At 32.9% G+C, this 23,606-nt stretch overlaps 1 protein-coding gene across 6 annotated transcripts in view; it reads right to left on the bottom strand.

Moving 5' to 3' along the window:
• Positions 1–23,606, bottom strand: part of LOC115875323 — a 269,483-nt gene that overhangs the window by 9,240 nt on the left and 236,637 nt on the right. For 3 of the 6 annotated variants that reach the window (XM_030890747.1, XM_030890745.1, XM_030890744.1), the window contains one exon: positions 13,809–14,068. In XM_030890747.1, coding sequence (XP_030746607.1) covers positions 13,809–13,991 — 183 coding nt within the window. In that variant the 5' untranslated portion in view covers positions 13,992–14,068. The other 3 variants (XM_030890748.1, XM_030890750.1, XM_030890746.1) reach the window with 3 other exon arrangements.

Genomic DNA, 23,606 nt, shown 5'->3' with positions numbered 1-23,606 from the left:
TTTTAATTACTAAATTTGGGTAAAGAAATGATTTACCTCCGGTGGGTATTTTAAGTGTGTTCATCAGTCTTACGTATGCGTGACTATTCTTAACCTACTTTATTTTAAGTGAATTGTAATAATTTGGTGATGGCATGTAAATGCAAGAATTACTGTACACACCTTTAATTGCAATTAACTCTTAAAGAGATTACCTAAATGTTAACGTAAAAAGCCAAAGACAGCGTTGATATCATTGACGTTCTTATAGACTGTTAATAGATAAAGTCAAACTTCTTCTTAAGGTGCCGTGCAGATTCCTGCGTAGGCGTTCATCTTTTTCTTCCTCATCAGATGGTTCTGTTAACTGCCGCGACTTGGAGTGCTTGGAAGTCCTGTATGCCTGTCCAATGACGAATATTTCTCAGCCAGGATAGCTTCCTTCGTCCTATCCCTCTTTTGCCCCCCTCTATTTTACCCTGGAGAATCAGACGCTGAAAGTGATAGCGTTCTCCACGTAGTATGTGTCCCAAGACACCATACTGGACCAGACATAGCACTTCACCATTCTGTATCTAAGGCCGAAGTTCAAATTCCTATCTGTGAGAAATCTTCGCAGTCTCAGAAAAGTAGATCTTGCTTGTTCGATCCTGTATTTGATCTCCTGATCCGGATCCCACGTTTCGTTAACCATGCATCCCAAATATTTAAATTGTGTGACCTGCTTGATGACCTCTCCATTTAAGTAAATTCTGGTGTTCGGAATATTGTTTCTGCTAACAGCCATAAATTTAGTTTTTGTAGTATTTATGTTTAAACCCAGTCTTTGACTTTCACTGTTAACCTTATTTAGAAGGATTTGGAGATCATTTGCATTGTCTGCCAATATCACTGTGTCATCCGCATATCGGATATTATTAATTGGAATACCATTATATTAATTGGAATACCATTTCAAAAGAAAGTCAAACTTAAAATTTACTAATTTACCTTATGAACTAAGACCAAAAAGTTTCAAAATTGCTATATATGAAATATTCTGGATCGCTATAAAGGTTAAATCTTCATTCTGAACCTCGAAATTGTGGTTTCAATTAGCGTAGAAGTTTGTTGCTCTAATTTCAGTACAACCATTTCTTCTTACAGTGCTATAATACTCTATATAGAGCGTCGGCTACCTCTCGCATGTACTTGTGATGTGTGTCATCAGTGTTTCACAAGTACACGGGACCTACAGTTTATTGTCGAATCCGAACGGCACTATTTGAGAGGCTGTACAAGGCAAATATACTCAAGGTGGTTTGCCATTGCCTTCCTTGAGGTGGCGGCTCGTTGGTCGCTCTATTTAGATAAATAAATATTTTTATTTAAATAAATAAAGCGACCGTACTGGCTGGCGATCGAACCCAGTATACCTTCCGCTCCGCAGATCGACACATTAACGCTGGAGCTACGGCTGGTGTCACTAGTAGTAGTAATTTTTAATTAGTAGAAGGTTATAACAAACTTTTAGCTTCATTCAGAACCTCACAATTAGTGGAATAAATTAGTGGTTTCAATGTAAGCATTCAGAACGTCAAAATTAGTGGTAGACATTATCAATTAGTTGAAAAAGTTATCAAGCTTTTAACTTTTCCACCAATTATACTTCAAAATATGAGAGAAATGGATAAAACTGACTAACGCAAGCTGTCGCTAGGGTATTCTATTAATTTAGTATTTTTTAAATATTGTGAATGATCGTAAACTAAAAACTATAAAATATAATTTAAACCGCTAATTTATTCCTCTAATTGCGAGGTTCCGAATGAAGCTTTTTCCACACTCATTATCTTCAAAATTCGCGAATAATGTTATTTTGTCGTTTGGTTATCATCTGTCAAGAAAAATTGTTATTAGAAATAAAAAGTATTGTTTTGTAAGCTAATAATTAGGCTTTCTCTACAGATACAACCGATTACCGCAAGCCGTTACTAGAATATTCTATTAATTTTAATTGAATTTTTATAGATATTGTAAATGATCGTAAACGCTTTAAAAGTATATAGTATACTAATTGAAACCACTAATCTATTTCACTTTCTAGGGTCTTAATGAAGCAATAGACATTAATAGTAGTATAATGAAGTGAATCGTTTGACGCGTTAATATTAGAACAATATCAGGAAGCCGAGATAAAGTATATTAATAAACAGCGAACGGCATTGACTCTGGCGAGCCGTCCATTCAAATTAATTAAAAGAAAGCAACACTTTTCTTAGTATATATCTCTCGAGGCGTCGTCTCCGATCGCCAATTAGTATGCAACACCCACCGCGCATTAAATATACCATTGACTACGAAACGAAAGAGGCAAATCGAACCGGCGACCGATTACACACTATCATATTTTCCATTTCTCTTATACGCACCGCGCGCCGGTATCCGACCATCTTTTTCTATCGGATGTCTTCGCCGGTACATCCGCCCGATCGTCGGAAGTTGGTGCAATTCTTCGGGCGACCACGTGATCCGTCGTGTATTGACATCGGGATCGATCGGTTAGACAGTTTTTTAACGTTACTTTCTGTAATTGAAGGAACTTCTATGCCATTCGCTCATTTACATATAAGATTTTGAATTTTTTAGATGTTTCCAATAACAAGTATTGGAAACATCTAAAATTTGGATCTTTTAAATTATGGTCACTGTCTTCAATTACTTTTGTTGAATCATCTTCATATTAATGTATTCTAATTCGCTACAGAACATAAGCTACGTGTATGTTTTTCTAAAAATGTGTCTAAAATTGTACACAATGGATTTTCTGGAAAAAGTAAAAGGGCAGCAGTGTAAACTTTATGTTGCATTCATCGACCTAACAAAAGACTTCGACTCTGTAAACAAATTTTCTTTTTGGGCAATTATGAGAAAGTTCAGAGTATTCACCAAATTTCTTACAATGTGTAAAAGTCTCCTTAACAACAACAAGTCAAGAGTGTCAAATCATGGATCACTGAGCGATCCCTTCCTAACAAATAACAGGAATCTCAGCACCTCTCCTATTCAACATATTCATGGCATCGCTCTCATCCCATTCATTATAGTGAACAGCAAACTACAGGAAAGAGGAATAGGCAATAGATATAGAGCAATAGGGATAGGCAATAGATAGGAATAGGCAATAGATATAGAGGAATAGGCAATAGAATAACAGACGTTTAACATAAAAAGACCCAGGGCAAAAACACGTACAAAATTTATTACAGAACTTCAATATGCTGATGGCCGCGCTCTAGTTGCAAAGACTTTACAGCAATTACAACAAATGCTGAACACACATACCTGGGTATACGAGGCTTTGGGAATTAAGCTGAACATTGATAAAACTAAAGTAATGTACACTCCTCCCTAATATCATAACAAGGCTAAAAAAAATCGGAGAAGTTGTAATATGTAGCGGAATTCAATTAAGTCAGCAGTTTGATTTCAGAAATGGTCAATATCGACTCTCTAAAATTCAGCATGGGATCAGCAGAGCATTCTGGAAATAGAAATACAGGGTTTTCTACAATCATGAATTGGGCACAAAAACGAAACTTGCAGTGTACCGAGCGATAATAATACCCACCTTGTTATATGGAAGCGAAACCTAGGTGCCTACAACCTAACCACCGACACATGAACGCATTAAACAGCTTGCAACAGAGACACAAAATACAACTCTGTACACAACATACATAGTGGATTTTAAGATGACACATTTTCCAAAGAGATATAATTAATCCCTTTGACATCTCAATAAAATATGTTTAGGGAGTATAATGAATTTATGATTACATATACAACAGAAAAACTAGTGCTACTTAGTTTTGAATATCTAATAAAATGTAAAAGATAGAGTTCAATACAGTTAGCCAAATTTATGTCCAAATAAAGAGCCAGCAAGAAATTAGCCTACACGGACTCTATACACAGGATACACAGTGGCTTTTTAGATGACACATTTGCCAAGGAGATATAATTAATCTTTTGACATCCCAAATGGAGGGTTTATAAAATATGTGTAGGGAGTATTATGAATTGTGTTCGGTATTTTATTACTATTCATTTTATAAATTTAATTTCGCGCATAATTTTTTTGTTCATAAGAAATGTTCGCCCGCTACGCCATTGCGCCTCGGGCAGGAAACTACGACTCCGAGTGTGACTTCGATATAGTCCGCCGCAGACTCAACTGGTCATTTTCTGTATCGCGATATCCGAAGAAATTAAATAGACTTTTATCCACGAAAAGTGCAAAAACGTGCAAGGAGCTGACTTGGAAATAAGGTAGGCGAACATCCGCAATAATTCTTTTTGTTAGTATCTCAATTAACTTTTAATTTACCTAAATATTACTCTTCTTATTTTCTTAAACTAAATAAAACACCAGAACCAGCCCCAATGGATTTACAACCCATTTAAATATAATATAAAATAAAACATTAATTGGTCCTTCACATTCGGATTTTTAATTAAGATTATTTCTATAATTTCATATAAATTTGCAAAATTATTAATAAAATATATTTTTAAAGGACAAGGTCATTTAAAATTTGGTCAGTTCTTGATTTAAAGTACCTGAGCAACGCCGTACTACGCCTTATCCTTTTAATTTTTTTGCACGCTATACGCATTCTTCGCATTGTTTATCCCTTTCCGCACATACCTGTACTTGCCTATAATTTGCAGGTCAGTATTATATTGATTTATAATATAATTTAGTTTTTTAAATATTTTAATTCGCTTTTTTTAGTAAAAATTTTCTTATTAAAATAAATATGCCGCCTTCAAGTTCCGAAGTAGATAAATTAAAAAAGGCCAAAACCTTGCGAAATACGGAAATAAATCGTATTCGTGACACTTGGCAAATTGCTTCTGAAGCTCAAAAGGATACCAATATACAACCTGAATTTATTCAAAGATATCGCACAATTGATACAATTAGTGACGCATTTGCTAAGCAACATAATATAATTTGTTCCCTTCTTGAATCGGATGAGGAATTCGCAGTTGAGGATGAAATACGCAAAGAATTTGAAAGTAAATATTTTTCTACTAAGGCAATTTATTATAATATATTTGAAAAATCTCAGAGCGCTAGTCCATCTACGAGCCGTGATATAACGCATGATTTACCAAGACCGAAACTTCCGGAAATGAAATTGTCTGTTTTTTCGGGTGACTTAAAATCGTTTACATCTTTTTTAGAAGTATTTAATGCAATAATATATAATAATACTCATTTATCGCCGATCGAAAAGTTTTCTCATTTAATTAATTCCCTAGAGGGTGATCCAAAGAAACTGGTTGCTAGATTTCCATTAACTTCGTCAAATTTTGAATCTGCTTATCAAGCTCTAAAATCTCGCTATTCAAGTAAAAGACTACTAGCAACTTACCATTGGAATGAGATAGAAAATTCTACTCGTATTAACTCATCAGACTCCCCCGCATTAAGAACTCTTTTAGATACATTTAATGAAAATATCGCCGCTTTAAAAAATCTTAACTATCCAGTAGATTCTTGGAACTTTATTCTCGCAAACATGTTTTTAAAACGCTTACCGTCTTCAGTAGTTACCTCTTTTGAAACTCAATTTGGTTCTAATTCTGAAATGCCAGACTTTAATAACATTCTAGCTTATGTAGAAAAATGTTGTACCGCATATGAAACAATAACTTACAATGGAGATTTAAATTCTTCAGTTTCCGCTATATCTAACCCGCAAAATATTAAAAGTAAATGTCAACGCAATATTAATTCTACGCTACGCAATTCGCAACGTCATAATACTTCTTTTCATAAGAGCAACGCATTTTTTACTTCTTCTCCCGCTAACAAAAATAACTTGAAAAATTGCGCAATATGTAATTCAACCGCTCACGCTATATATACATGTCCTACATTACTTAATAAAACCCCAATCGAACGCTTTAATTTGGCTAAAGATAGAAAACTTTGTGTTAATTGTCTAAGCAATATACATAAGACATCAAACTGTAATTCGGAATCATCATGCCGTACTTGCAAACGCCGCCATCACACTTTATTTCATTTTTCGAATTCGTCGCCAATTACCGCTACACAAAATTCGCTCGACTCTAAGTCCGGCCCTGTTCCTACTTCTACATCTGATTTATCTAGTACGCCAAACGAAATTAGCCCTTCAGTGTGTATTTTCGGTGTCAAACGCGATATAAACAAACAAACCGAAATAAATATCGATACACTGCCGTTTTCCGATCTTTTGCCTACAATTCGCTTAAGATTTAGAGATGCTTTTGGAAATTACCAAATTATGCGTGCTGTATTAGATTCCGGCAGCGAAGCCTGTTATATTTCTCGTAAATGTGTAAATATATTAGGTTTATCAGTGCGTCCACAAATAATTGATATATTTGGTCTCGGTACCATGAAAACGCGAAGTGATAGTGGTATTGTACAAGGCGTAATTGTACCTTTAAATTCAGAGTCCCCTCAGCTAATTATAGAAGCTCTTGTTTTGGATCAAGTCTGTACATCGAATATGCCGGTATGTAATTTTAATATATCAGATTGGGAACATATAAAAAATATTAATCTTGCCGATCATTCATTTAATATTAGTCAGTCTGTCGATATGATACTGAACGCTTCGGTGTTTAATAAAATTTTACTTGATGGTAAAATTCCCGCGCTAAATTCTAATGTGCCAGATGCAATAAATACATTATTTGGATATATTTTGATGGGAGATATTTCTTCACGCTCGTCCTCATACTCTCTATCAAACTCTTTTTTTACTAAATTTAATTGTGAAAACGTAGAAAATGTAATTTCAAAGTTTTGGGCTCTTGAAGAAATAAATAATAAACAATTTTATTCGGACGATGATACTTATTGTGAAGATTATTATACAAAAACGACGTTTCGTTTAGATTCCGGTCGCTATGTTGTTTCGCTTCCATTTAAAAATAATATCGAGCCTTTTTTCGAAAATTCAAGATTACCCGCACTTCGCAGATTTCTTTCTTTAGAGAAAAAACTTAAAATAAACCCCGAATTAAAGGTTCAGTACAGTAATATAATTCAAGAATATATTGACAATGGACATTTAGAGTTAGCTGATCAGACTATCGATAATAATGAATATTTTATACCGCACCATTGCGTTTTTAATCCACACTCTGTAACAAGTCCAATTCGCATAGTTTTTGACGCGTCCTGTAAGGATTCTAATCATATATCTCTTAATGATTGTCTTCTGAAAGGACCTAAATTACAAAAGGACATTTCCGCTATTTTATTAAATTTTCGCTTATACGCTATCGCAATAACTGCTGATATTAAAGCTATGTATCGCCAGATCCAACTAAATCCTAAATTTTATAAATTCCAAAAAATATTTTGGCGCTTTTCCAGTGAGGAACCCGTACAAGAATATGTACTTAAAACTGTAACATTCGGAGTTAACTCATCACCCTTTCTTGCGTTACGTACTATTAATCAATTAGCAAATGACGAAAAGGAATTATTTCCTCACGCTTCAAAAATTCTTCTTTCTGATAATATTTTTGTGGATGATATTTGTACAGGGTGTAACACAGTGCAAGAAGCTACTAATCTTCAATATGAATTATCAAATTTATTGTTAAAAGGTGGATTTGAATTAAGAAAATGGTCTAGCAATAATAATGATTTTTTAAAGACTATTCCTGAACATCTTTTACTTAAGAATTGCATAAATTTTGATTTAGATTCTGCGTTAACTGTAAAAATTTTAGGACTTAAATGGAATCCAACTGAAGATAGTTTTTCTTATTCTGTTACGTCATTTAATGTAACTTGTACTAAACGTAATATGCTATCAGAACTCGCTCGCATATATGACCCTCTTGGTTTCTTAACCCCTGTTACGCTACTTTCAAAACTATTAATTCAAAACCTTTGGTCGCTTAAATTAAATTGGGATGATGTACCTCCGCCGCAAATAATTAAACGCTGGGAATTATATAAATCTCAGTTACCAGATTTGCTTAAAGTTCGCATACCTCGTTATCTTTTTTCTAATAGTTTCGAATTTATTGAATTATGCGGATTTTGTGATGGTTCTCAAGACGCTTATGCCGCCTGTATTTACGTGCGTCTTGTGTCACAATTTAATATAACTACATCGCTGTTATGTGCTAAATCAAAAGTCGCTCCGCTAAAACGCATTTCCATACCTAGGGTTGAACTTTGCGCTGCGTTACTTCTTACGCGTTTATTTTCATTTGTTCTTAAGACTTATTCGTCAAAAATTATATTCAAAAATATTTACGGTTTTACCGATTCTACTATTGTATTACAATGGCTTCAGTCCTCGCCACATCGTTTTAAACCCTTTGTCGCTAATCGAATTGCCGTAATACAAGAAGAATTACCCAATGTACATTGGTTACATGTATCTTCGAGTAATAACGCCGCCGATCCTGCAAGCAGAGGTATTTTTCCTTCTGACTTTGTCCAGTGTTCTACCTGGTGGACAGGACCCGATTTTCTTAAAAAACCTCAAAGCCAATGGCCTCTAAATCTTTTTCCTCTTACGCCTGATTTAAATCAAAACGACGAGGTAAATCGGGAAGAAAGAAAAATCACTCTGATATCGCGTAATAAAATTGATTTTTTTGATACAATAATAATGAAATATTCATCTCTTCCAAAATTACAACGTATAATGGCTTATATTCAAAAGTTTATTTATAATATAAAAAACCCTGAAGCGAAAAATACTTCAAATTTGAACGCGCATGATTTAAATAATGCTTTGTTAATTTTCATTAAGCATGTGCAGTATACACATTTTCATATAGAAATTGAAAATTATTCTAATAAAGTTTTAATGTCTAAACCTTTTCGAAAATTAGGAGCTTTTGTAGACGAACATGGATTTTTTAGAGTTGGGGGTAGACTCAAAAATTCTCTTTTAAATTACGAAAAGAAATATCCATTAATACTACCGCGCAACTCTCGTTTAACTGAATTAATTATAGAGCATATACATAAATCTAATTTGCATCCAGGGCTTTTAACTACTCAATATTTATTATCGCAAAATTTTTGGATATTATCCGCTCGTCGCGCAATCAAGCATGTTCTTTCTAAATGTATTTCATGTTTCCGCTCGAATCCCTCATCTCTTCAACCTCTTATGGGTAATCTACCGGCTACAAGAATTTCGCAAGTTAAACCTTTTTCTATTGTAGGAATTGATTTTGGAGGTCCGTTTTTAATTAAGACAAGTAAACTTCGCAACGCTAAGTTAGTTAAAAGTTATATATGTATTTTCGTATGTTTTACAACCAAGGCCATTCATATTGAGCTGGCATCTGATTTATCTACCGATAATTTTTTATGTGCATTGCGTAGATTCATAGCTCGTAGAGGCAGATGCAGTGAAATAATCTCAGATAATGGTACTAACTTTTCCGGAGCTAATAAGTATTTAAGAAAAATATTTCAAGAATCCGCTGGTAAAGAAAACATTAAATGGAGTTTTAACCCGCCATCCGCGTCTCATTTTGGAGGTTTATACGAGGCTGGAATAAAATCTGTTAAAACACATTTTTCCCGTGTAATTGGGTCACAATGTTTAACATATGAAGAAATGAATACTTTATTAATACAAATTGAATCTTTATTAAATTCACGCCCGCTTTGTCCGCAAAGTTCTGATCCGAATGATTACACAGTCCTCACTCCAGGTCACTTTTTAACGCTAGAACCGCTTTCTTGTATACCTGATCCTGATTTATCTCATATTAAATTAAATAGGCTTGATAGATATCAGTTACTTTTACGCCTCCATCGAGATTTTTGGGTGCGATGGCACCGAGAATATTTAAACACGCTTCAACAGCGATCAAAATGGCTCATGCCAGGCCAGTCGCTTAGTCCAGGCAGTTTAGTTCTAATTAAAAATGAAAACGCTCCACCCATAACATGGAAAATAGGTCGCGTGAGAAAGGTATTCCCTGGAAAGGATAATATAGTACGGGTTGCTGAAGTACAGACATCTCAAGGGCTCTATGTACGGCCACTTGTCAAATTATGTCTTTTACCAAATAAATAACATTTCTTAAATTAAATATAATTTAATTTTGTATATATTTTTTTTCTCTCATTTTTTTTCTATAAATTTTCATTCCGTTTTCATTAATACTCTACATATAATTTTCATAATTTACCTCATTTTTAATTTTTTTTTATTATTGTTAAATTTTCATTTAACAAAAATGGGGGGCAGTATATGTTCGGTATTTTATTACTATTCATTTTATAAATTTAATTTCGCGCATAATTTTTTTGTTCATAATAAATGTTCGCCCGCTACGCCATTGCGCCTCGGGCAGGAAACTACGACTCCGAGTGTGACTTCGATATAGTCCGCCGCAGACTCAACTGGTCATTTTCTGTATCGCGATATCCGAAGAAATTAAATAGACTTTTTATCCACGAAAAAGTGCAAAAACGTGCAAGGAGCTGACTTGGAAATAAGGTAGGCGAACATCCGCAATAATTCTTTTTGTTAGTATCTCAATTAACTTTTAATTTACCTAAATATTACTCTTCTTATTTTCTTAAACTAAATAAAACACCAGAACCAGCCCCAATGGATTTACAACCCATTTAAATATAATATAAAATAAAACAAATTGATTACATATACAACAGAAAAACTGGTGCTGCTTACTTTTGAATAACTAATTTGAATACACGTTCGATAAACTCAATGCCATTCAGTATTTATTAACAGACGCCTTCTTGATTTCCTGATATTGTATTACTAATCCTATGTTTAATAAATATTTCAAACTGTAATTTGTTTAATAGAAACTTTTTAAAATGATTTCAAATAAGATGAATAAACTACCGTTTGAAAATTACTAAGATAGACAGTACAATTTCCCTAACTGTCTAAAATTTTGTTGATATTTTGAAATTTAAAAACATATATCTTTGTAGAGCAAGCTGTAATTGAACTGGTTTTGTAGATATTGAATTTACAATAGAGCTCATCGAAGAATATAACAAACAATGGAGGAGTTCATTAAAAACTCAATGGAAAAATCCTTAACTTGGAGGGCAAGAAATACAGTCACTTTTTTACATCTTCAGGAAGCCTTCTTATAACTTTATGGCTGTACGTCTCAAGGTATGTATTAATATCCGCTAAATAATCATCCAAAGAGTCTATTATCTCACCAACTGTTAGTTTCAAACAACGATTGACTATTCGGAAACAATAGACCTATGACGATTGTGCGTAACCGAAAAATTTAACTCCACAGCACCTTCATCTCGACGGTTCATTGGTATTCATTCGATAGAAAACAATTTAAATTCTCTCACGATTTACGCTCATATAGTCATTTTAACATTTCGAGATCCTGTTTAACGAATGGCGCGAATAACATCCTTCCTGTCTACTGCTGCGACCTTAGGAAAAGAGCGGGAATTTTAAATGCTCTTCGTTTAAAACTTTCTTTAAAATGCATTGGTAAAAAAACGTGTTTTGGTGCCATTTATAATGGAACTGATTAAGGCTCTACTAAAAAAGGATTATGTAATGTATTAATATATATTTGATATCCAATTAAACTTTTAGTTACGTAATCGGGGGCGCGATTTTTAAATTCATTGTTGCCAACAATAGAAATATTTGGCGCCGGAGTGATTAACTGGAATTTAAATTTCGCGCTGGGAATTCAGGTTAGGTTAGGTAGCTCTACTGTAAAAATGACAATTTGCCACATTTATTTTTTTATTTTCTGACATTATCATTCGTTTTGACACTTTAGTTTTGTATTACGAGTTTTTGGTTCAAATAAATAGTGCTGTGATACTTTAAGCTTACAAATGTTTACTAGCAGACCTTACAGTTGAATATTGTCCTTTTTAGAACCTCTTTAAGTGCGAAGTGTATACAAGATAGCTTAATAACCGTAAAAAAAATTCATCGTAACTTTATTAGAATATTTTGAACGGAAAAGCAGTAATAATGGCCCTTTATGTCCCTTAAGTGCTGTTAAGAAGGTGAGTTTTGCTCATTAGTTATTAGTGTCTCTAAAAAATTACTAGATGAATTGAAAAATTATTATTTTAGTTGAATATTAATGGAAGCTTAAAGCTGTATTAATAATCTAATTGTATGGAGAGTTATAGGTAATTTAAGTAACGAGTTAAGTTTGAGTTACATTAAAATTTGATTCACAATTGGAACATTTTAAAAAAGTTATGGAATAATACAAAACAACTAACTTTTAAAATCGATACATTTTTAAGAAGAAATATAAAATAGTAGGTATCGTGTTTACATACATGAAATGTCAATATGTTCAAAATTAACTTGCTCTTTCCAAGTCAAATTATGAATATATTTTAACTAACTTTTTGTATATCAAAACGCCTTTAATTGACAGCAAACCCTTTTTTTAATCAATTAGGTATACTAATATTATTTTGAAACGTCATATACAGTGTTTGCATTTTTTGTCCAACATTTTTGAGGCTTTAAATTGTAGCTATTTTTTTTTCATTAAAATCCAAATTATACTGGGTGAGTCTTAAATAAGTGCAAATACTTTCAGGGCTGGTAGATCTCGATAAAAGAAACATATTTTCTCTACCATTTTTCAACTAAGTCCAAAATAACGGAGTTATATTATTTTGAAAATTTTCAAAAAAAAAATATATTTTTTGCTTAAATTTTGAGAACCGCTGGATCTTTTCTGGATTTTCTTTCTTGTAAATTTAATCTACTACCTATGTTGTCATATTATCAAGAAGTTATGTTTTTTTAACTAAAAAGTCAAAAACATTTCGAAACATTTTTTCAAAAAATTCCAAATTTTTAAAAATTTTGTTCACGAAAAAAAAACGTAGAGTTTTTTATATTCTGGAGTATACTCCAATATACATTTTCACACATTCACATTCACACCTAAAAATATTTGCACTTATTTAAGACTTACCCTGTAGAATCTCAAGAGAATTACCCCTAGAATTTCAAAACATTTTATCAAATATGAATGGTATTCTCTATCATAAATATGTGAAAGTTATTCATTATAGGTTATATAGTTTTGTTAATGGGATTTACCTCTATACAAAAGTACAAAAGTGCTTCGTTTGTCGTTAGAGGGTATCAAGCTTTACAAAAATAAACACATTTTTTAAGATATCTTATGAACCGATATTCCCATTTGAATGAGATTTGGCCTACACTTATGGAAAAACGCCACATCGCATAATTTTTAAGTATAAGTTGAAAGCAATAAACAGATGAACACATATGTAGATTCTTTATGAAATTTCAATCAAAAACTACAAGTTAAAGCCTGTTAAAAGTAGAACAAAATAAAATGATATCACTGTATATTAAAGAAGTTACTTCCTAGTATCGATATCATACGTAATATTCAAAACACTATCGCACTACTGTGTTATGACGATTTCATCAATAACGATATCATAACAGCTCGTTGGCCTTGATTTCACTGTTGTGCCACGGTCATTGCCAGAGATATTACTGTAGGTCAACAATTCCGGCAATAAGATAAGATGTATCCAGCATAATATTTCAAGTTTATTAACTATTATTGTAATAACCTATTTCAACCGGACGTCAATTGGTTGATTAATGTCAAAGTGAATAGTGGCGTTACTAAATGATAAGGATTTAAATCAAAATAAAATATGATTTAGGAGCAAAAGAAAATGCTAATAATTATCTAATGTCAGATTATTAGTAGACTTAGACAATGTATTACCACATATTACTTACTCTGACAGCTGACTCGCTAAGGCGACTCTGGAACTGATCTTTGGCTACAGTTAGGGCAGTGCTCGCCGCTTGCGATACGCTTCCCATCATCGAAGTGTCCAATTCCTCTGGAGGGCTGCCGGTAGGTTGAATTAGTTCCGGCCTATCGCAAGGATTCATCCATCGTTCCAATTTGTTTTCCATTCTGATGGGCTGGGCGTTCAAACTGGGCAACGTTAAAAGTGACAGGTAGGTGCTGAAGACGATGACACTTTGAAGATCTGTAAGTACAAGAAGGTAAACGTTAGTATAATTGGGCATCTAACCAAAATAAGAATGTATAAATATAACAATAGAGAATATTTGAGAGGAAAAATATGAATTGACACATTACATTTCTTTTGACAGATGGAACTATTTTCCATATTCCTGTTTCTGCTGTCACACTGTATATGAGTTATTTCTTAAATTGACTTGGTTTTACGATTTTCGTCTTAATTTTCTTTTCGCTTGACCTCCGTGAACTTTTGCAATAAACTTATATTTTAATAGTGCATATTAACTTGATTATATATATTGTTTAATTGTTGTTATTGATACAAATTATTGATTGGGACTGTTTTATACTAATTTTTGGTTCAGTATATATACTAATAATTTCTTATCAGCTGTTTTTTTTGTAAATAAAAAAAATATTCGTCTTTTAGAAATATAGTGTCGATTGACTTTTGTTACGAATAATTTTTGAATAATTATTTCCGGTTTTCCCAGAATCAAATTTTACAGAGAATGTAATGTATAAAGAATAATAATTAAATTGAATCCCCAAAAAAAAGTAAATACACTTCTTGCGTTCAAAACTAGCAAAATAAAGCACTAATTTACCACAATACACCAAAACACATTACTTTTGCACTGAACGGGCGTTTCGCCAACCATGTTAGCATCATCAACAGATGATTAGACTGAGTTTAAATCGTCTGCTGATGTTTCTAGTATGGCTACGGAATGGAATTTAGCGAAAAAATCTTACGAAAATATACAGAAAGTATAGTATATATAAATCATATTAAGTAAAATTTTGTTGGCCCAAAAATATTGATAAAAAGCAATAACAAGCCATGGTATAATATTAAACATCTATAGTTCTACAGTTTCATAATGTACAACTTTATCAAAGACTTTATAATAAATAAAATAATAATGTTTTTTTTTAAATTTGAGAAATATTTAAAAAAGACCAAACTCAGTCTTATAAGATTGTGATATAATATTGAAATTATAAAAACAAATTTTCCAATAAATTGAGAACTTTCTGAATATTTGAAAGATATTTTGCATATTTAAATCTTAGATAAGAAATAAGCTATGTTGTGGTCATACTTTTGATGAAATTTGTAAACTTTCGAGAAGAATAGTGCAAAGATCAAAATTAGATTTGTAGGATTGCGAAATAAATGGTAATTAACATACTGCCTACATGTTTAACAACACTGAATAATGAAAACCACAGTTTTCAGAAAGTAAAATAAAGTTACGTAATCAGAAAGTTTCATCAATGAGCAACGAATCATTCATGTAGATATACTTAAGATACTCTAAAGCTCAACGTTTCAAAAATATTTCAAACTATGTGTGCAGTAGAGTCTTATAAAGAATTAAACCAGGGTTTTCAAAATGAAGAGTGCATTTACAATTAATATCATTTTAAAATTGTAAGGAAATATAACAGGGCTATGCTACAGACCGATATTATAGCCGAGGCACAAAAAGTCATTTTTACTTCGAATACAACATGTTATTTTTTTTCAAACGTCACAAATATTTTTTTAAACAATTTTAAACGTTCCAAATAATATAAAAAAAAATAAAAATAATACCGTGTTGTTATAACAGAGATTATATAGAGAGGAACTATGGTTACGCTCGTCAAATTTGATACTTTATATCAGTTTAATAATGTATCTTCGTACTTTTGTGCTTAGGCCTAAAAGTCCTTTACTATTATCCCTAGGCGTTAAAATTACTTTTTTATATTGTCAATAACGTCCCAAAAATTAATACTTTTTTGACGTTTGAAAAAAAAATTAATAAAAATAGTTAGTAATTATATCTTAATAAGGCCATATATTTCAAAATTAATTACGAGCACCTCCCTAGGTATATTTTTAATACACCTATTCAGTAATTAAATTTGAAAACCTTAAAATTACATCCATTTAGTCCTCAACTATTTTTGATTAATCTTACATTATTATGGAAATCATATGGATATTATACAGGGTGGTCCGAACTGTATTCCTGAAACTTAGGCAGCATATTCTGCAAATAAAAATAAGTAAAAAAGTTGGTATAAATGTATGTCCTAAATTGCTTAGTTTCGAAGACAGGGTGTAGAAGTTTCATTTTTATTTCGATTTTTTCCAAATAATTTCTGAAGTAGGTAAAGTCAATATTTGGATGAAAATTGGTGTCTGGAAGTTTTATGATATGAGAAATTTCATTTTGATGTCAGTATGTCTCCTGTTTGTTGGGGGCGCCACCTACATGTGTTTTAACTGTTTTGAAGAGTAATACATTTTCGTCCGTACCTGTATAAAACTACTGGGTGAAAAAATATACATTTCCCTGATTTTTGTAAAAAATGTGTCTTTGCAAAAATCGCTACGAACAACTACTGTTCTCAAGATATTTAGACTGAAAATAGTCCATACGTGTCATTATTGACAAAAAATAAGCATGTTGAATAGATAGTTATTTGACTGAAATGATAAATTTGGGAACTTTTTATTTTTTTAAATTAATCATAAATTTTTCTTCGAAAACATGATGATAAAACAGTTTCTGTTGAACTTTTGATACAAAATTTGTTTAAGATTTATGATTTCAATCGAATAACTATTTAGTCAACATGTTTAATTTATGTCAAAGATGCCAGGTACTGATAATTTCGATTCCAAATATCTCGAGAACCATTAATCGTAGCGATTTTTACTAAGAGAACTTTTTTACGTAAAAAACGGCTTAAATGTATATTTTTTTACTCAGTAGTTTTATACACGTCCGGACGAAAAGTTATTACTTTTCAAACCAGTTAAAAAATATTTAGGTGGCGCCCTCAACCAGTAGGAGCCATATTGACATCAAAATCAAATTCTCATGCCCAAAAACTCAGAAATTATTTAGAAAAAATCGAGATAAAAATGAAACTTCTACACCCTGTATCTCCGAAACTAAGCATTTTAGGACATACATTTATACCAACTTTTTTAGTTATTTTTATCCCTTGATCATAAGCGTTCGTGATCATACCCTGTAAGAGCATTCCCACCTCCAGTTGCCTCAAGGTAGAAACCAAAAAATAAATAAATATCAAATTTCGTCGCTTTTGACACTTCCAACAATTTACCGCATTTTTGTCACTTGAGGCCCGGTCGCGGTCACGAAAAATTTCAACTATTTTTAGCAATTATTTTTCCTCTTCGTTATTTTTTCGAAAAGTCCCCGAGCAGCGACGACGAAGGCGACCGGCGGGGTCAAGTTATGAAAGCAATAAAAAACGAAAAAGATAGTTTCTCACGGGTCCGTCGCTTTGTGTATAACGTCCACATACGATCTTATATACGTATATATATTTAAACAGCATGTTTCGTTATGCGTCGTCAAATAAGACAACCTGTGTCGGCGACACTCGATTTTAAACTCGGCCGCCGTTTTTAATGTTTTATTTTTCGTTTCTGTTTCTTCGTCCGTCATCGTTGTCGTTTTTTTTTTGTTCTGGTCTCCTCTTTAAAGATATTACGTCGGAGATAAAATACGAAATTGTTGTTGGTGAGTGCTACCGTGGGTATAGTTTTTCTTCGTCTTGATTCTCATCGAGTTAGAACTTGTCATCACCATTAATTTAAAACAACCTATAGATTGCATGTAATGATAACATACCCGTGATTTTATCCCACTGCTCTGATTTAAATTTGACGTTAACTAAAAAGAATTAAAATGAAACTTTTCAAACGAGTATTAAACATCTCTACCATCACACCATACGGTCGAAAAAAACGGCATCAGAGATGGTTTGGAAATGCTACAGCCAGCAATAAAGTGGGTCTCAAAATGAATTTAGCAAAAACTAAAGTAATGTACAACAAACTAATGGTAGAAATATAAATATATATATATATATATATATATATATATATATATATATATATATATATATATATATATATATATATATATATATATATATATATATATATATATATATATATATATATATTTGGGACAACTAATACACAGCTCGGGATCTCTACTAGCTGAAATCAACAGAAGAATTAACTTAGCATGCAGTACTTATTGAAGAAACTCAATCATATTCAAATCGAAAATGTCACTCTATATAAAGAAGAAAACATTCGACCAATGTGTACTACCAGTCATGACCTATGCATGCGAAACCTGGATACTTAAAACGGACATCATAAGGAAACTACAGAGCGCACAACGTTCAGTGAAACGAAATATGCTGGGAATAACCAAGAGAGATCGTAAAAGAATAGAGTGGATACGACAAAAGACCCAGTGGATACGACAAAAGACTCCAGGTAAGAGACCTAGAGGATGACCAAACCTGAGATGGGAACATGATATTAGGAAATTACCAGGGATAGCCAACAATAGACAACAATGGGCCCATCTACAACGAGAGATGTGAGGAAAGCTACACCATAATTGGAAATGGTTGAATAAGCTGAAAATGATGATGATGGTAATGAAATCGATCTTCATTATGAAGGCAACTGGACGCCTTTTCTTTTTAGAAATGTATCACTGTTGAAATATGTTGACATATTAGAGGAAAAATGCAGCTATTAATGATAAAATTTAGATTTGGAGCTTTGGAACTACAAAAAAGTATTTTACTGTATTGAAAATTTGTTCATAATTTTGTCTTGTCATGTATTCTCATAGATAAATTATTTCTTAAAGACTTGTAAGAATACACTAATAAGTAGTATAAATTGTTCTATAATTTGATCAAATAATAAAACTTTAAAGTCGTTCAAAGCTACCGAGATGAAGGTTTTTTTGAACGAAGGCCAACTGGCAGTAAGCGATATTAAAAAATAAAGAAGAATACGGGCCAAGGAAATGATGTCTAGGGCTTGACCTAGCCAAAATCTATTGTCATTTCCCAGCCATCATTGGCGCCGTTTTTTCGATCGTATGGTATTTTAACATACTTTTATGTAGCCATTCTATTTTTTTTTATGTGGTATCATTTTTTAAACGATTAGATAATACTTCATTTATTTCGCTACCATACAAATGTCTTATTATAAGCATGATCAACTAGAAACGAAGAAAACCAAACGAAGAAAATTTCTCATCGTAATTATAATGAAGAAACTCATTTGTCTCGTTACTGCGACGAAGATTTATGAACAAGCTAACAAACTGAAATCCGCAATAAGTACAGAAGACGAAAAAAAAAAGATAAACCATTTTACAACTGGTCGTCCATAAACAACCAACACAGTTTAGTGTTCCATTTTTATCGCAATTTGTAGCTATAAAATAAAATTACCGCAAGCAAAAAGACACCGTTACAGCCGCGGAGCTCTACCTTACCTACGCGCGCAGAAAAACCATAATTAAATTAAAAAAAAAGACCGGCAAGTAGTCGGCCAGGCCGAATAGTTGGGATTGTTAGCGCACCTGCGGCCGATTTTATAAAAATGCTAGAAAAATGTGGTAAATAGACGGGTATTAGAGTAATTATGAAGCATTAACACTCAAAGTTAAATGGTCGTAAGTAGTGGACACGTCTCGCAGACTCCAAGCCAAGATAATTAAATACGCAAGACGAGGAACATAAAACGCAATGGTTTACGGGCGAACGGTGGTCGTTGGCCACATATTTATTGGGTTTTAGACGAGGCCATAGATTTATTATTTGCTCGCTGACAAATTGCGGGGCTCTTCCGACCAGTTTTTCTCTTACTTGATTGGGTTTAAACAGTTGGCGACTCTGCCGAGGACAATCGGTATCTTAATAAGCAAAAAATCGTTTCTTTATAATTAAACAAAACAATTATTACAAATTGATCTTATGGTCGTTAAAAAATGAATTAAGTATATTCTTTTATACAGGGTGTCTCAGAAATAAGTGCAAACCTTTTAGGTCGACCCCAGAAACACGCTCTTAATTTTTTTTGTGAAAAAAATGTTGTTTCTTGACATTTTCCGGAAAATATTGAAATACTTTTGAGTGCCGGTTGCTCAGTTTCCGGAAATTTGTTTATAGTGCTTCGAGAGAAAGTGATGTTCTCACCTCCTACGATATCCACATTCTGTATGTTTCATAAGCTATAAGTTCACATCTTCAAATTTCTACAAAAAAAACTTAAATTAATTTTATTCACTGTAGATTTTGTAGATTACTATTAAGTACAAATACTTGCACTTATTTCTGGGACACACTGCATAATGCATTCGCAAATTTTTTCGAAAAAATTTAATTTAAGTCTGGTTGACACGTTCAAAGTTTACTTGGACCAAGTATACTTGGATGCTGCCATATAAAAAATATACTTATATATATGTACCTTTGCGCGCGCCTCACGATAAAAGTCCAAGTATCATCCAAGTAAGTTGGCAGCTAACCTACTTACTTTGATTGGTGTTAAAAAGCCGTCCAACTCTGTATGGATAAAATAATAGTCAATATATACAAGCAGTGTACAAGGATGAAATCCTGCCTTTTAGTCAGTGTTAGCTATCCAAGAAATAAGTAAGTACAGACGATTTTTAGTTGTATCCAGCTGTAAATTTCTAAACTAAAACTACTTCTATTATTTTATTTAGAACTACAAATGTAATGTTGATATTACTGACTTTTTAACATTTTGAAATTATCATATTCTACCTTTAGTTCATCTTCCCGAATTTCTCTTTCTTCTGCTCTTCCTCAGCTTATTTGTGTTCTGGTAGAAAATAAATATTTCATTATTAAAACAGTCATCCATATCGTCACACGTCTAGCAATTATTTGGCTTTCTATCACCCCTCCCATAGAATCTACATCTATATCTACACAAATTCAAAGCAGAACAAACGAGAAATTCAAAATTAACAAAAGTTTCTTACCTACGTTGCACGTCAAAACGAAAACTGACAAATGCTGACATTTTTCAAAATAAACTATTGTACCTATTTTTTGGTTAAAGGTAAAATAATTGGGGGAAATTTTTCATCAGTTTCGAGATTTCCTTAATCTCTATAGTAATGAAACTAGTAAATGAATATCGCAAAAACTAAAGTAATATAAAACTGGTAAAAAGAAAAGGCATTCTAATAAATAATACAACACTGGAAATAGTAGAAGAATATTTCTCCCTACTGCCAGAAATAAAGAGAAGATTAAGTTAGCATGGAGTACTTATGGAAGAAATTCAATGATATTCAAATCTAGCATGCCACTCTATCTAAAGAAGAAAACATTCCACCAATGTGTACTACCAGTCATGACATATGCATGCGAAATTTGGACACTTAAAACGGACATCATAAGGAAACTGTAGGTCGCACAACGCTCAATGGAACGAAATATGATGGGCATAACCAAGAGAGACCGCAAAAGAATAGAGTGGACACGACAAAAGACCCAGATAATAGATGTCATCCACAGAGTGGCAATCCCTCAAATGGCAATGGGCAGGACACCTGGCAAGAAGAACGGACAACAGATGGACCAGAAAAATCACAGCATGATACCCACGAGGAATTAAGAAACCTAGAAGGAGACCGAACCTGAGATGGGACTATGATATTAGGATTAGCAGGGATAACTTGGGCCGGCATAGCCAACAATAGACAACAATTGGCCCAACTACAAAGAGAGTATGTGAGAAAGCACCCTAATTTGAAATGGTCGAATAAACTGAAAATGGTGATAATGATGATAGCAATGAAACACTCTTTTCTGGATATACGACATATGAATTGTAAAAATAAAATTCTATTAAAGTGTATTCCAGCTACAAATTTGTGAAATTAAACTATATGGCCAAAATGGAATTATGAAGAACACATAAAAAATGTTATGTATCTCTTTATCTAAATCTATTTTCAGTACTTTCTATTATCATTTAGTTTTGAAAAAACAACAGAGAATATGATGAGTAATTATGTCTATATTCTAATTCAAGAGAAGTGTTATTAAAAAAATATGATTGTTGCATATAAATATTATTATTGTATTAACGTAATTAGTAATTAACTTTATCAGTGCATATATTAGATAATTCACGTGTGTTAACAGTGACAGTCATTGGGGGGCACCGGATATCATCTACTCTCGTGCCTGGTACAAGGTCAGTTGTTGGAAAATTGAAAATAATGCAGAAAATTAAAGACATCTCCGATACACGGATTATCATCTATTCTCGTGCCTGGTACCTTGTCAGTTAGAAAATTGGAAACAAAAATATTAAAAATCAAATATATCGGATTACAACTATGATTCATGTACTGCTATTTATGATTGAGAGGTCTTGGATACTCAAATTAGCTGTACTTTAGCCTCCTATTTGAGCAGTGGGTAATAATAAGTAATATTCACAAGCTAAGAAATTATTTAATACTTTTAGTTATTTATGTTCGCTTTGATGTTGTCATTTTAGTGGTTGATGAAAAAGTACCATGAACTGCTCAGTGTATATCTGCAAACCAGAGAATTTTCTGTATCATAGATGCAAAGGGGAACTCTTCGTATGAAAAAAACTGCGTCAGCGATGGCTATGAAATGAAGATCGCTGTCATTTTATATGTAAAATTATATGGTGAATGGCATTGATGTTCATTACCAAGCCAATTGACCGCGGTTTTTTTTTGGATCATATCTTCGATGTTATTTTTGACTAAACAAACACCATGATCTTTTCAGCGTATATCTGCTATCCAGCTGAGTTTTTTGATGTGGCAGCACATTTTTGACAGTCATCAGCAATGAGCAGGGGTGAATGGGCAATATGGAAAATCGGGAAAATTCCCGGTGGGCCGATGCGCCGATGGGCTGGTCCCTATTAGAGCTCAAAAAAAGATTGGATTAACGAAAATTACATGGTTAAGATTCTAATTAAAGTTACGTAAGATTCTTAGTGAATGCATAACTGACAAATCATTTGCGTCAAGATAGTCGTTAGTTGCTATGAAACAAAAACACCATTTAGTCAAATATCTATTACCGCAACGGGCAAATAACCATCCAGAAGTCTCAGAGCTTTTACAATAGCCAGGATCTGAGACGGTTTTGTAGAGGTTATTTCTCCACTTCCGATATCAAAGTTGCATGAATGATTGTCATCTCGACGCCCTCAGTGATGAGCTGTTCTGGTGTTTCCCTATTTTCCCACAGAATTTGCATTCGACGTTGTTTCTTAGCATCAATACACTGATGTATTCGTTGAGAAGACAGTGTCTTCTTAAAAACCCCGTCACAATCTGAAGATTATTCTTTATTTAATCAAGAAAAATTCTTGATTGTCAAATTTCTTCAAGTTTTTAAACCGTTGGAGGTTTCCATATCTGCGGAACTTAAGAACCTAGAACACTTCATCTGGATTCTTCAGTTCCGCTAAGTTGGTTTTCACTTGGGAAGCAGAACAGTTCTGGTGTTGTTGGGAAGCAGAACAGTTCTGTGGATTGATCGTTCCTTTTCTAGCTAGATCGTTTGCTTTTTCATTGCCTTCTATCCCTTGGTGGACTGGCATCCAGAGGCAGAGTAGGAAGAATTTATTATTATTACCTAATTTGTTC

This window comes from Sitophilus oryzae, unplaced genomic scaffold (genome assembly GCF_002938485.1).
Source record: "Sitophilus oryzae breed Bouriz unplaced genomic scaffold, Soryzae_2.0 scaffold_1372_pilon_pilon, whole genome shotgun sequence".
Lineage (NCBI taxonomy): Eukaryota > Metazoa > Arthropoda > Insecta > Coleoptera > Curculionidae > Sitophilus > Sitophilus oryzae.
This window is presented reverse-complemented; position numbering and strand designations above follow the sequence as displayed.